General features: G+C 37.4%; 1 protein-coding gene across 3 annotated transcripts in view; it reads right to left on the bottom strand.

Annotated features, from left to right (window-relative positions):
* CA8 (carbonic anhydrase 8) overlaps positions 1-16008 on the bottom strand; it is a 144834-nt gene that overhangs the window by 97251 nt on the left and 31575 nt on the right. For all 3 annotated transcript variants that reach the window (XM_075584053.1, XM_075584052.1, XM_075584051.1), the window contains exon 3: positions 7541-7665. In XM_075584053.1, coding sequence (XP_075440168.1) covers positions 7541-7665 — 125 coding nt within the window. The remainder of the gene's footprint in view (positions 1-7540; positions 7666-16008) is intronic.

Genomic DNA, 16008 nt, shown 5'->3' with positions numbered 1-16008 from the left:
TCAAGAGCACCCAAAGTGTTACATAGTAGATGACATTGAAAAAAAACATATGTCCATCAAGTTCAACCTACAGTATGCTACATTTAGACGATGAAAACTTAAAACAAGCAGTTGCACCATTGCTTATTCATATCTAAAACCTCTTCAGCAACGTTTTACATGAGGTTGACAAAGTATTTTTGAGCTTAGAGTTATTCATGTAAATAAGTTTCTTTACAATTAGTTTTTACTTTATCTTGTGCCAATAAAAATACAAACTAGCACAATGTTTCTGCTACAGTATGCCAGCATTTTCCCTCCTTTATTTGGTTTGGATGGATTCTATCTAAATGTTGTAGCTCACATAAAAGTGAAACTTGCGCTAAGTGGTGTAATATAATATTCCACGATGTACTCCCTGACACAACAATATAAACAAGATTACATTTTGATCAAACTTGCGCTTACACATTTAATTTTGGGAAGAGTTTAGGTGTACTATGTTAGATTGCAGCTATGTATTAGTGCAAAGCAATTATAAAAACAATTCAAAACTGGATTACAAGAGGACTAAACGTTCTCAGGGGTTGGAAATATTAAAGGAATCAATCAAATATATTCTGGGGTATATTCTGATATATATATATATATATATATATATATATATATATATATATATATAGTTTACGTCACTGTGTCCAGCAGTTGTTTGTGGGAGGAGTGGGGATTAAAGAGTGAAGAGTGGAATATATCCAAGTCTATGCCGGTATATTTATTGGAAGTTTACTGCTTTACATTCAGTGCATACAAAAGAAAACTTATCAAAATGTGGCGCTCTAAATAATCAAATGTTTTCCTTAAAATATGTGTCTAGGTTTAGATGTGCGGCTGAGTCTGATATTCTCCTGCTACAACGGAGATCACACATTGTAGTGTGCAACTTTGAACCCTCAGATTTGTGGCAGTCTGGGAGAAACAGAAAGCAGGAAGCAGGGGACCGTCTCCAGTGTTACCCGGTTCAGCATCATGTGGTCACGTTACAGCGTGTTTTCGCTGGTGCAGCTAACGGAGGGATGCGGGGACCCTTTGGGGTTCATCGTGGTTACACTGTCTGGTGAGATCGTTCCTTTATTCCCTATATCTGCCCTGCCTGTCATCTTTCAGCAACCATTTCAAAACAGAGGTCATCTTTCAGCTTACTACTGATACCTTTACCCAATATACAGTACACGGCTACTTCACTCTACTCAATTTGCTATTGGTCTATGCTACAAGTGACTTATCATCTGTAAAATTCATTACTACTCCACAATACATCTGTAAAATTCATTACTACTCCACAATAGACTTTTTGGACATTTAATTTTGGTATTTTACCATTTTATTTCCATTTTGGAATACCCCTCTATTTGTGTTTGGTATCTATACATTATTGTCTGTGTATTTTTAGTGTTTATGTCCAGCAACCAAGCTTTTGTTGTTTAACAATAAATGTTCCCTTTATTTTTGATTGCTATGTAGGATTGCGCTTTTTTCCCTCCATTTTCATATATACAGTATATATATATATATATATATATATATATATTTATATATATATACAGTATATATATATATATATATATATATATATATATATATATATATATATATATATATATATATATATATATATATATATATATATATATATACACACAGTGTATATGTATATATATATATATATATATATATATATATATACACAGTGTATATGTATATGTATATATATATATATATATATATATATATATATATATATATATATATACACACACACACAGACATATATATATATACACACCCACACACATATACACTGTGTAGAAAATCAAAGAACTCTACCAAGAAATCTCGATATCTTCATTCATACTCCTTGTTTCAGTATTAAAAAACTACATTCTCCTTGTAAAAAAAAACAATTCCATTAAAGTCTTGTTCTAATACTTCTCTTTCTAAGAAATATTCTGTCTACTGTACCTTTTTTAAATACTTTAATTATATTTGAAAGTTTCTAACACTAACTTGTTAGATATAAGAATCTAATACAATACGGAAGCCTTTATGTAGAGAACTTGTTGTACTATTACACTAATTAAAATGGCCCTTGGAGAGAAACAATGCAGGGTTTACATATAAATATTGCACTCTGTTTGCGGACTATGCCCTTTGGGACTGTTCCTCTGTTTTGTATCCCAGGGCATATGTGAAAAATTATTGATATCACAATGTATATTTCCTGGTAAAACATTATGTAAATAAATATATAAGTAAAGAAAAGTTTTGTCAACCATAACGTGCTGGTATCTTTTCTGGTGGGGGAACAGATAAAGACTTTACATGAATTACATGTGTGTGTGTGTGTGTGTGTGTGTGTGTGTGTGTGTGTGTGTGTGTGTGTGTGTGTATATATGCACAACAAAAGAAAAAAACTACAAAGTAGCGCCTTATATATCCCTACATAAAATATATTGTGGGATTGTAAGTCTAGAAGTAAGCTGATTAAATAAATAAAGCCAACAAGTGTATCAAATAACAATCTAAAGGTAATTGTGTGTAATGTAATACTCTGATCACTAGTCATTAAAACATAAATGGCATGTAAACAATAATTAAATCAATACATAAAAAATATTAAAATAGATAAAAATGAAGAATAATAAGATCAATCGATAAGTGTCCAATTCAGTCCCAAAGTATAATCCACCGAGGTGTCTGCAGCCTGATATGGGATCACCAGTCCCTGTAGATATCTAAAAAGAGAAGGAAAAAAAAACACAGGCGCACACCTAGTGTATTACCGTAAAATACAATGTTTATGGGACATAAAATCAGACAAATGCCCACTCACAAAAATAGCAAGAATTCAAGCGTGTATGAGACTAATCTCAATCACCAACTGCGCGGTCCTTTCACTGTACCTTGAGGTCCCAGCGTTATGCGGCATCGCCTCTCCACACTCTGCGGAAGTGGAACCTGGTCACCGCTGAACCCGGAAGTGATAGCCCTCCGGATGCCAGCAATTCAAAAGTCCGTGCTAGCACTGGTATACACTGGATCGTTGGGAGCCTCGGAAGCTCATACACAGCATCTAAGTCCTTAGCTCTGTGAGTGTAAGCCACACAATTTAGCCACGCCCTACGCATTTCGTCATAACAATGTCTTCATCAGGGGACCCATAAACATTGTATTTTACGGTAATACACTAGGTGTGCGTCTGTGTTTTTTTTCTCTCTTTATAGATATATATTTATTAGATATTATATATTTATATATATATGCAAAGAAGCTCCAGAGAATAACTTTGTTATACAAGATTCGTCACGTGAGTGTCTTCCTCAGGGGTAGAGCAATGCCAACCTCTTCATGGGGTTTTGGGAAACCAATTACATCTGGACCAATTCACGTCTGGGTGAGGACCTGGTATACTATGGCCGCTACATTCATGACATTTTGATCATCTGGGATGGAGATGGGGGAGATCTCAAACAAACCCTCGCTGATTTTAACAACAATAATTTAGGACTTAGGTTCACTCATCAAATCAGCTCGAGTGATATAGTCTTTCTGTACCTAGTGCCTTCGGTCGACGTAGACAAAGTGATGTGGCGGTAAGCAGCTAGTTACATGCGGATAGCTGCCACCACCCTAAGTGCATTCGCAATATTCCCCTGAGTCAGCTCAACAGATTCTACTAAGAGTGGTGCAAAGTTTATTACAAAATATAGTAGTTATTCTAACAAGATCACCCAAGTCCTCAATCCACACTGGAATGTGTTACTCTGTGATCCGCACCTTAAAAAACATCTGAAAAAATCAGCACCTGTAGTTTTTCGTTGAACATCAAAAACAGTAGGCTCAGAGAACTTGGTACATCTGTGGATACATACCCTGGGTAGAATGGCAATCATAGATATGGTAGGTCAAGGTGCCTCATGGGTAAACACATTGTTGTTGACAATTAATTTGCTTCCTTCTCTAATAGGTTTACACACTATAAAAATTTCTATAAACTGTTTAACAACACACGTTGTATACGAGCTCTTTTGTACTTGCAACTTTCAATATATTGGACGTACCAAACGGCCACTATGCATGATGTTCCTGGAGCACCGATGTGCCATTCTAAATGGAGTCCTCACATATAGTGTTTACACTTTCCAACGGTCCATTCAAAAGATCCAGCTGGTCTCAGAATAATGGGTATTGAGTTTGTCCCAGTCTCCAAATTAGGAGGAAACAGATTCAAGGCATTATGTGTCCGGGAGTCTTATTGGATCTATTGTTTAAGTACATTATCACCGCTGGGTTTTAACAAGTGTATAGACACCAGCATTTTGGTTTAATGTGACCATTCAAATTGATACAACAATAGTCACATACATTTCTATATTTGAACACAGGTGGTTGTTTCTGTTTCCCTTTCCTTCCTGTCGTTGTTAAAAAGGCAATCCTTAGCTGCTCTCATACATTCAGTATCTGATTACATTATGTACACCTCATGTTGGCCATTATATTTTGTCGAAAGATTGATTAAGCTCATCAGTGATTTATTTGTCTCATTTCAATTTGTTGTTTGTTTTTGTTTATAATCTCATGCAAGTGTAGCCATGGCTGGTCCAGACTGCCTCTCTGCCTCCTGTCACGTAAGTCCTTTGTAACTACAGGCTGTGGAAGGCAATGCTAGGGCTTTGACCCCCCCTCATGCTGACTCTCTGAGTGGCAGGAGTGAAGGTGACACAAGGGTCTGTGTGTAGCCAATCACGGTAAAGACCTTGTGCCCTCCCCTTCTGGTGCAGCAGAGAGGAAGTGCTAAATTATAGGGAGTTCCACCCCTCCTAGACAGGAGGCTGCTCCACCAGGCTGGGAGTGAGACATGCCAGTCAGACCCTTCTGGGCTGACTGAGAGCAAGATAAAGCTGAACCAAGGCCTCAATATTAAACTAAGGCCCAAGCATTATCCAAAGGTCTGGGAACCCAGATCAATCCTCGTGCATTCTCTGTACTTCTAGCAGTGGCTGCTACCAATAAATCCTCCCTTTTTATATACCCCTGCCTGAGTTCTCAGTCTTTTGGGTGGGGGTATGGATGGAATCTGCCCTAGTGGGGGACTGTCTCTGGAAATCCTGGAGCCTGCTAGAGCAGGAGGCGCTGACACCATGAGTGAACAGTGAAAACCCAAAAAAGCCTGCCCTGTTCCCCACACCATCGCAGAACCTTAGCATCTCCTGGACCCTCACAGGTATGCACGCAAAACAAACACCTATAGCCACAGCAACATCTTTCAGAGAGGGGGGGAAAGATGCAAGCAAAAAAAATGTGAGTTGTTAGAAGTGATTTAACCTTTTGCACTTTTCGGAGCAACTAGAATACAGCAAGTTTGAAAAAAATGCGGCTTTTGTCATTCCGGCCGGATTGACAAAGCCAGACTAAAACCGCTGCTAAAAAAAGCCTTTTAGACACAGATTGGACATGCAGAAGGACTTGCAGAATAGCAAAGCATGCCAAGCTGCTTCTAAAGTACATTTTAGAATCGGTTTGTCACAATTCGGAGCTACTAGAATAGGTCCTACAGTGTTTTTTGCCAGCCTATTTAGGTGCTAATTCCTGAATGATGAAAGTTATGCAGCAATTACAAAGGCTTAGGTCAGCGGTGCGCAATCTGTGGGGCGCGACCCCCAGGGGGGGCGCGAGACTGCCGACGGGGGGCGCGGGGTTTACAGAGGCCCCGCGCGCTTCCCGAAGGCACTTAAATTAAGTGCCGGGGGAGCTGCAGGGCCTCTGTAAACCATACTTACCCGTGGCTCCGGCGGCTTCCTCCCGGCGTCGCCATGGCAACGCGGCGTCAAAATGCCGCTGCGAGGTCATGTGACGTCACGTTGCTATGGCAACGTGACGTCATTACGCCGGAGCGCGGGTAAGTTGGGGTTGGGGGGGGGCGCGGGAGCGAGGGGACAGCCGTCAGGGGGGCGCAGGGAAAAAAGTTTGCGCCCCCCTGGCTTAGGTGATCAGCACTACACAAATCGCAATGGTGACCACAACAACGCTGATAGATTTTCTATGTGCGTTGAGGGATGAAAAAAAGATAAACAAATGGGTATAATAAAGAAACACAAATTACCTACTGTAAATTTCACACTGCTGTACTTAGCACATAAAGAAAAAAAACTACAATATACTCCCAAAAAACAGTGGGCTATCTCCCAAACAATAGGTAAAAAAAAACAAATATAGGAAAATAGTTTATACTGTATGTACTAGTTGCTGATTTAGGCTATACTTCACATTGCACACCTTTTCAAATTCGGATGTATTATGTCAATTTTGTAAGCTCATACTTGACTGTCTCATCTGAAACTTAAAATGAATCATACGGGGATATATAAGAGGATATTTATAAGCATTCAAGACATTGGAGAGACTTTAAAAGTTTTATTCTTACTTTTTATTTTTTATTTTAGTTTACATATGTATCTTTTGATCCTTCACCTGTGTTTATTATTTTGTTATTTATATTTTTGGATTAATTAATTATAAAATTGAGTCTTGTTTGGAGGAGGTGTAGGCTAGGTAATAACTTTTTAGTTTTGTTTGATCAATTTATGAAGATTTGTTGTTTTAGCACCAACAAACCAAGCTATGTTTCAACCCTCTTTTTCAAGTAGTCTTTTGAGCAGGTGATAATTCAATATTTAAATAAGACGCATATTTACACTTGTGGGTCTATTCTAGTAGCTACGAAGTGTGACAAACTGCTTCTAAAGAGCCCATTCCAATCGGATTTGTATGCTTTGCTATTCTGTAAGCCCTTCTCGCATGTCCAATCCGTTTCTAAACAGCTTTTTAAGACGCTGTTCCACTCTGGCTTTGCCAATCCGATCAGTTTGTCAAAAAAGCCTCCAACTCGCATTTTTTTTAAAACTAAAACTGCCATTCTCATAGCTCCGTTATGCAAATCGCTTCTAAAAAATGTGCATTTCTTTCCCGCCACCTTTAAGGTGATTGGTATTGCAAGTTACATCCAGAGTCTGAAATATTGGCTTGTCTGAGAGAGCAAAATCCATAAACCAGACTGGGGATGGAGGTATCCCCACCTCAGGTCATTCCGCTTCTAAAGCAACTACAATCGATCTGTTTTGGCTGTTAAACCATGTGGTTTGTAACTTTTTCTAGACGGGGGTTAGAAGAAGTGGTTTGCAATAGAGAGTAGAGTTTTTTCCTCACATTTCATTCCGCTACTTCTGAACACGCCAAACCATGCAGTTTGGCAATGACAACTTTAGGCTACTAGAATAGGCCCCTTAATAAATTCAACAATCCTTTTAACAAGCAGGTTTTGATACATCTCTATTTTAAATCACTTATGATCATTCAGTAAATCTTAATCACTTCTTTCAAGTACTGTAAAGCATATTGCAAATAATTTTTAAATGCTCTGGATACCTGTGGACACATATCCAAAAGTAAATTATATTAGCATTTATCAGGGGTCTTGTAGTAAGAAAGCATATACTGTACTAACCTCCATTGGAAATGCTTTGAAGTTAACTGTGTGTTCAGAACCACGTTGGTTTTCTTTACCCCAGTGAAATCTTACTTCATGGAGTTCAAATTCATGACCCCGAGGTAGTGGACCACCTATTAAGGCTGAAAAATAAATTGTGTATAACAAGTGAAACATTAATAAATTTATATTTTATATCAGATATACTAAGCTGAGAAAGACGTTTTGAGGTTTACGAGTTACACCAAACAATGTGTTATTAGAATGTTAAAAATAAAACTGTAAAGATTGTAGAGGCATAGGGGTATACAGTATTTATCCATTTCTCTGCAATCATAGAGAAAAAGATCAGGTTTGTCAAAGAAAAAACATGAAATAAATATGGTGAGGTTTTTTTTTTCCAGTTTTGCCACCGTGAGGCTTTGATACTGTACTTTAAAATGTCCATATTTCTCTTTCCTTGATTAACCCAGCACAACAGTACTCAGCACATAAAAAGAAACGTTTATTTTGAAGATAAATACTTGCAAACAAAAATAATACAAAATGGCGGTGACATTCATGCAGTATAAGTCAAAGATGGTGGCATGGTATTCTGTTTCTGAGTAAAATACTTATATTTGATCTAAGTATCATAATGTTTAACTTTCTCTCCTTCATCTTGGTGTTATCGGTTTCCCATCCTTCTGGTGTAATTCCCCTGTCCTACTCCCTGGTGTAAATTCTTTTGTCTGCCCTCTAGCTACCTCCTGCTAGATATGTATCCAGATAATATCCCTTAGTCAGCTCTTGCTATCACAAATTATATTACCATATAAGTTACCATGTCTTGAAACTGATGTCATATCTGATAAGGAACTGCCCATGCCTTCATACAGAGAAAAAACTAATATGGCATATCTTCTGGAAAGATCGAACCGAATGCCATAGACTCTTCCGGTTGCATCAGCCCTAACGACAGTTGTCTATAGTCACTAAAGTGTTACCCACAGGGCGTCACTACAGAGAACTCGGCTGCACTCCCAGTACAAGTATAACTAAAATACCATCCCAATGTAACTGAATATATCAGAAGATACAAAATTCAATATTAGAATATCATATGCAATATAATATGTATGTAAAGAAAGAACCGTTGCAAATATACTGTATAATTGGCATTTTGTCTTCATATCAGATTCATAGATATTACAATATAATAATATCACTGAACTGGATTTCTTACATGTGCATTGCAACCATAAGTCAATATTCACTAAAGGGTGCTACAGTTTAGCACAAACTAACTCCCATTCAAATTAATGGGAGTTAATATATGTTGAAGCTTAGAAGCCATTAGTAAAAATGGGCCATAGTGTCCTATTCACAGAACTCAGAAAAGAGGGGGTACATTTGTGTGATACTGTCCAGAGTTTAGTTTTGATCAAATTCAGAGATTTGTCTGTATTTTATTGCAATAACAAATTAAACAACCCTATAATTTGACCCCTCCAATGCCAGGGTAAAATAGAACAAATACTAGTCCTATTAAAATGTTTTAAATACAAAAAACATATTAATTGCACACACTTTGCTACAAAGAGATTTTTAGGGCTATTATTAATATTATGGGTTTTGTTATGATCACCTACTCAATTTTTGCCTCGTGCCAAGCTTGCTTATTAATTCTGATACAAGATTGGGGTAAAGCTGACGAGGTGTTTAAAAAGGGAGCTAGATGACAACTGGGTCATTACAGACCTGTAAGCCTGACATCAATAGTGGGGAAGCTACTTGAAAGTTTAGTACTGGATAATTTTCAGGAACACCTAATGGATAACAAAAATATTAATAACAGTCAGCATGGATTTACGAAGGATAGGTCATGACAAACTAACTTTATTAGTTTCTTTGAGGAGATAAGTAGGAATTTAGACTTATTAGGATTACCAACATGGCCCCGATGGCAGGAAGTCAGCCTCTTACTGAGCTTATTGCTTTCAACTGACTTGTCCCTTTAAATGGCTCCTATTCCCCTCTCCTCCTTGCCTGTGCAATGTTCTGTTTAAATAGCCTCCTGCTGAAAGCAATGTCCTTTTTGCCTTGTTCCTTACATGTTGCCAGACTACTTCGCCATCACCACTCTGCTTTTCTCCAGCCCTGACCTCGAAACTGTAACCACTACCATTCTGCCTCTTTCCAGCCCTTACCTGGAACAGTGACCATGACTATCCTGCCTTCTCCTGTTCTGACCCCGAACCCCACAATTCTACTGCTTTAGGATTCAGATCCCAGTTACAGGTTGGTCTCTACTCTCCATCTCTGCCTATCGGTTCTGTCTCCCGGACAGTACATAGCAACGTACACCCCCATAACAAGACCAGGGTAGTGCAGTTGATGTGGTCTACTTATATTTTGCTTTGTTATGGTGCCACACAAGAGGTTAGTGTACAAAATAAAGCATTTTTAACTCAGTCAAAATATTTGCTCCTGGATTGAAAACTGGTTGAAGTATAGACAACAGAGAGTTGACATAAATGGAACATTTTCAGGTTGGGCTAAAGTTGTGAGTGGAGTACCTCAAGGATCGGTACTGGGACCCCAGTTTTTTAACTTGTTTATTAATTACCTTGAGGTTGGCATAGAGAGCAAAGTCTCCATCTTTGCTGATGACACTAATTTTGTAAGGTAGTAAAATCAGACCAATATGTAATTTCTCTCCAGAGGGACATGAATTGACTGGAAACTTTGTCAGGTATGGAAGATGAGGTTTCATACAGATAAATGTAAGGTTATGCATTTGGGAAAGAAGAATAAACAGGTCAACTTACAAATTAAATGGGGACAAATTAGGAGAATCCTTGATGGAGAATGATTTAGGAGTGCTTGTAGACAGCAGGCTTAGCAATAGTGCCCAAAGTCATGCAGTAGCTGAAAAAGCAAGCAAGATCTTATCTTGCATGAAACAGGGAATGAATGGAAGGGAAATAAACATACTTATTCCCCTCTATAAAGCATTAGAAAGAGCACTCCTTGAATATTGAGTACAGTTTTGGACACCAGCATCAGCATAAAACATTATGGAACTAGAGAAAATGCACAGAAGAGCCACCAATTATAAAGAAGCTAGCTAATTATAATTTGTTTACATTAGAAAAGAGGCATCTATGAGGGGATATGATAACTGTATACAAATGTATTCTGGGACAATACAATGAGCTTCCAAAATAACTATTTATCCCAAGGGCAGTGCAAATGACAAGGGGTCATCCCTTAAGCTTGGAAGAAAGGAGATTTCACCAGCAACAAAGGACAGGGTTCTTTACAGTAAGGGTAGATAAAATGTGGAATTCATTACCCATGGAGACTGTGATGGCAGATACAATACATATCTTCAAAAAAAAGGTTTGGACATCTTTTTAGAAAATAAAGATACACAGTGATATACCAAATAAGTAAACATGGGAAGGATGTTGATCCAGGGATAATTTTGTTTGCCATTATTTGGAGTTACCAAGGAATTCTTTTTTTCCCCCTTATGAGACATAATTGAATGATATTTCACTGGGGTTTGTGTTTGTTTTTCTCTTGATCAATAGACTGTAAATACAAATGTAGGATAAAGTACCTGTGTAAATTTAGCATAGGTTGAACTTGATGGACATATGTCTTTTTTCAACCTAATCTACCATGTAACTACTATATAATCAAAATATTGTAATGCATAGTACATCAATCCTTCATTTTGCAAAAAAAAATGAATTAGATTATATACATTTTGGATGCCTGAGAACTGATAGTTTTATAAGAATAGGACTATAAGCCTGTGAAAACTGTTTCTTGAATACAGTGAACTGCTGTTTGAATGGTACTACCTTTTTTTGTTCAAAAAGTAACTCTTTGCTGTTTGATGAATAGAACCAAAAGTTGGGGTTAAAAATACATATTAGATGAGAAGGTCTCTAATTTTGGGATCAGATATTAAAATTTATCAAGACAGTGACAAAGGTGGACTGGGGAAAACACCCGCTACCCATGTTATTCGCCAACACGGAACCATGGCAAATTAGGATAAATAGGAATAACAAGGCACTCCTTCCAACAGAGATGATCCTCCTGACTGCTAGGAAGGCCATCATGACGAAATGGCTGGAACCAGAAGCCCCAAGCATGGAATTAATTAAATCCCTACTAATCAAGCTCATTACCATAGATAAAATTAATAAAGACCAGAGAGGAAATTATCCAGGGAATAAATTCCGAAACAAATGGGACCTAATCATAGCATCCTTCCAAACGAAGGACCAGACTAAATTTCTAGAGAAACAAAAGGAAGAGTGACACCCCCGAAATTAGACCCCCCACCCCAAAGAAATAAATAAAACAACTTCATTAAAATCCACTATTTAAAGACAAAGACTAAATTAAACACAGTAAACATAATATGTAGAGAAGATCCAAACAATGTTAACGCCTATTGGCGATTAGTTTAATAAGCGCTCCCATGTTTGAGGGAGTGTTCAGGGCTTCTAGGAGTCCGAGTTATAAAGGAAAAAGGAAAAATTAGGTGATACATACCAAGATCCGAATGTATTGTTATATAGCGGAAAACGATATCAAGTATATGCTGTTTCTCTCTATGCCCCCTGACGGCCCGCTGACAGCGCGTGCAGTAAGCAACCGCAAGGCCAGCGAAAGCACCCGCTTTCCCTGCGCCTCAGCACGCCAGAAGGGAGCATGGCCGAGGCCTTATACTGATACAAGCTCAGCTATTTTTATTTACAGATTTTTAAAACTGAAGAATGAAGACCATCCTAATTCTAAAAATAAAAAAAAAAACCTTCACAACCACCAGACTATACTGGTACCTTCCCCCTTGCAATGCAAACTGCTTATATGAATAGCCTTGTGTTTTCCAAGCAGGGACCCATAAATAGTGAAATCGTCCACAGCTATTTTATTAATTCCCATGTCACCTGTCATTTAAAACATACAGACGTAGCATGACCAACTTCAAACGACAGGGGGTGCCCTGCACACTCATGCCGATACTATATGCAGTCATCTTAGTGTTCTTTAGCGTTTAGCAGCGCTCATCAGTCTGGTGTTTATATTTATTGATCCAGGCATGGTGTATTACTATACGTTTTGGCTTTACAATTGTTATTTAACAAATACTGCTAATTGGTAGGCATCAGTGGTTGTGTCATATAGCCTCTCACATTGCTAACAATGCTTTTAATTATCCTTGTGTGTCATTTCACTATGTGTTCCCTCACTTGCCCTGACTTATGCTTTTATTTCCACAGGGAGTCCACGCAATGATGTCAGATTTATCACTCTGCACTGGCAGGTGAATCCTATCTATGGTGAAACGGAACACCACACATGCGCAGTCAGACTAAAACAACGTTGCCTAGCTACACAGTTTTTGCTAGACGCATTGCTAGGCTACATGATGACCCCGATGCATTACAGACCTACACGGAGGGCTGTCCTTGCTGACGCATGCGCAGTAGCTGTATCTTCACTTGCTCCGAAAATCCGAGATCGCCGCCGCCTGTCAGCACTGGAGAATGACGCTGTGGACTCCTCTGGCTGGTTAATTAGTGGATCCCCAATTAGTGACACATGGTGTTTATGGATATATAGGTCTTCTGGGCACCAGTACCCCTCAGCACCACCCTGACCTTAGAGGACCGAAACGTTGGTTGTCTATGTGCTGATGTGTTTTGTCTAATACACTATTTGCTTTGGTTGAACTTTGAGTGCTGTTTCTTTGCTGTCGCTTTGGTGATAGCAGCTGTTACCTATATATATATATATATATATATATATATATATATATATATATATATAATACAGAAAAGACACAAGAAGTCTCAAAAATGAGCACTCAAAAATTCCCCCCAAAAATTATACTTTAATGTCCTCAATTGTAACAAACTAAAACATGATAAAAACACAAGTGGGAGCTGCTGCAGTGACCCTGAGACTCTAATCTGTGATACATATTCTCTTGCTGACTCTGGGACTCACAACAATACGGATTCTGATATCTGGTGGAAACTTCTGTCTGGCATCTTTGAGTTATACTACCGCATTCTGTAACTCAAGGGGGATGAGTATACAAAATATTTTTTTTTCTTTATTCCCTATGCTACAATTGAAGGACTTTATATGCTATTCGTTTATTTAAGATTTCATACCATCCTGGATACAACTGGACATTTGTTCATTTTTATGTAAGGATTTTCTTTTTGACACTTAGAAAAAAAAATTGTGTTATTTTTTCAAATGAATTTATCCATCTCTACACAGTTATCCTAGATTTCTGCACACTTCCCACTATGGTGGGTTAGCTTTACCTTAACGGTTTCCATCTTGCAGTGTGTGTGGTTTATATGTGTATGACATCAGTATATTCATTAGTGTGTCCCTAGGTCTTTTTGGTTTATTTTGTGACCGGCCGGTCTTGCTGATCCAGGGAACTAGTTTACTAGTTAACTAGCACCTAACACTCTTCTTGCATCAGCCTGATATTTGTGTATAGGTTTAGACTTTTTGTATTGGCCATATGTTATATGTAGTCACTTTGTCTATTTCAGGGTTCTGCTTTGTGTTTTTATCATGTTTTAGTTTGTTACAATTGAGGACATTAAAGTATACTTTTTGGGGGGAATTTTTGAGTGCTCATTTTTGAGACTTATTGTGTCTTTTCTGTATTCTATTCATCCCTGTCTCAGAGAACCAACCTGTTTCTCTCTATATAGAGATTAGATTACGGTCTTATAAATACCCTAGTTATTAGTAGGTGTGTATGCGGTTTCTGTCTGTTTGTGTATATATATATATATATATATATATATATATATATATAAAATATATATATATATATATATATATATATATATATATATATATATATATATAATATATATATATATATATATATATAGGCTATAGGTTACAGCAGCTGTAAGGTCAAACCCTGACACACACATTATAATTATATATATATATATATATATATATATATATATATATATATATATATATATATATATATATATATATATGTATATATATATATATATATATATATATATATATATATATATATATATATATGAGAGAGAGAGATAGAGAGAGAGTCCCTATAAAAGCACTCAAGCAAAAATAATAAATAAATTAATTTATTAAAAAAACATGATTAACACAAGAATATGATAAAACAGTCCCCGATGTACCCCTACCACATGAGAATTAACCTAACCATAGAATAAGATAACTATTATTTGGTCTGTGGGAAAACACATAGACCTAGAATAATCTGCATTATCTTCTGCTCCACCGGGGGATTTACTAAAATCTCTCAAATTTCTTTTAGAGAAGAGAGCTGTAACCTGGTGGAACAGAATCTCTTTACTTCGTTATTTAGAACTACACTTAACACCAAGGGGCCTTAGGATTCAGGTTTTCCCGTCTTTTGAATTTTGTGATTCTGCTTTGAAACTTAGATGGGAGGAAACCTTGAATCTGTGCTCAGCTGAAATGATGCAGATTTTGATTGCTAATCAAATTGATACTATTAGGACCACCTTGGATTCATCTGCTAACGCAAGTGTAAATCAAATTGAGAAAGATTTGGAGGCATATACATCAGAACTTATTTCCTTCAAGAAAAAGAAATTTTTCAGGGATTCTCAAGATTTTAAACGTAATAAAGTGTACAAGTGGTCACATAATCGTCAGACTCGACGTAAGAAGAAGTTTACAAGGGTTCGAACAAATACTACAGACCCTACATCAGGATTTATAACATCAGACATTGAATCTTCCGATGACATTAGAGGTTCCGATATTAGTGATCATGAAAATGCTTCTTTTTTAGGGGTAGATCACAAAACCAAAGGAAATCCACTACATGGAGAGGCAAGAAGAATTATCAGAGGAAAAACAATAGGGGCCTCGGGAATCGACTTTCGGAAAGTGGGCAGCAAGAACAGCAAACCAAAGAAATAGATGATCTATGGATCATAAATTTATCAGAGGTGTCCTTAACCAAAGACCAACAGACAGTGTTGAAATTAAGATTATCTTTCTCGCCCACGTCATCAGTGGATACTTTTGATTGGGTCAAGGACCTTCAGTTATTTTGCAGAAAGCTTTTACTGCACAAGTTATATGCTAAAAAATCCCATGATTCAGACACTGATGATATTGCTTCTGGTTTAGTGTGGAACACACAGGAACGGAATTTAATTATGGATTTAGAGGTCAGTTTTGGAGGTGGGTGTTCAGTCTATATCTGAAAATATCACTTCTGCAGCTTTGTCTAGTCTAGTACCTAAATGCAATTTTTGTCCTCCCCTGCAGACATCATCGCAGATTGAGATCTTCGCGGATTTGGTCTCACGTGAATTCTCCAACCTTGTAAGACTCCAGGGCCCCAGGAATCTGACTCGGGGACAGGCGCACGCAATTAAAGAATTACAAAACCTCCG

The sequence above is a fragment of the Ascaphus truei genome, chromosome 2 (genome assembly GCF_040206685.1).
Source record: "Ascaphus truei isolate aAscTru1 chromosome 2, aAscTru1.hap1, whole genome shotgun sequence".
Taxonomy (NCBI): domain Eukaryota; kingdom Metazoa; phylum Chordata; class Amphibia; order Anura; family Ascaphidae; genus Ascaphus; species Ascaphus truei.
The sequence above is the reverse complement of the archived record's forward strand: the minus strand, read 5'-3'. Positions and strand labels throughout refer to the sequence as shown.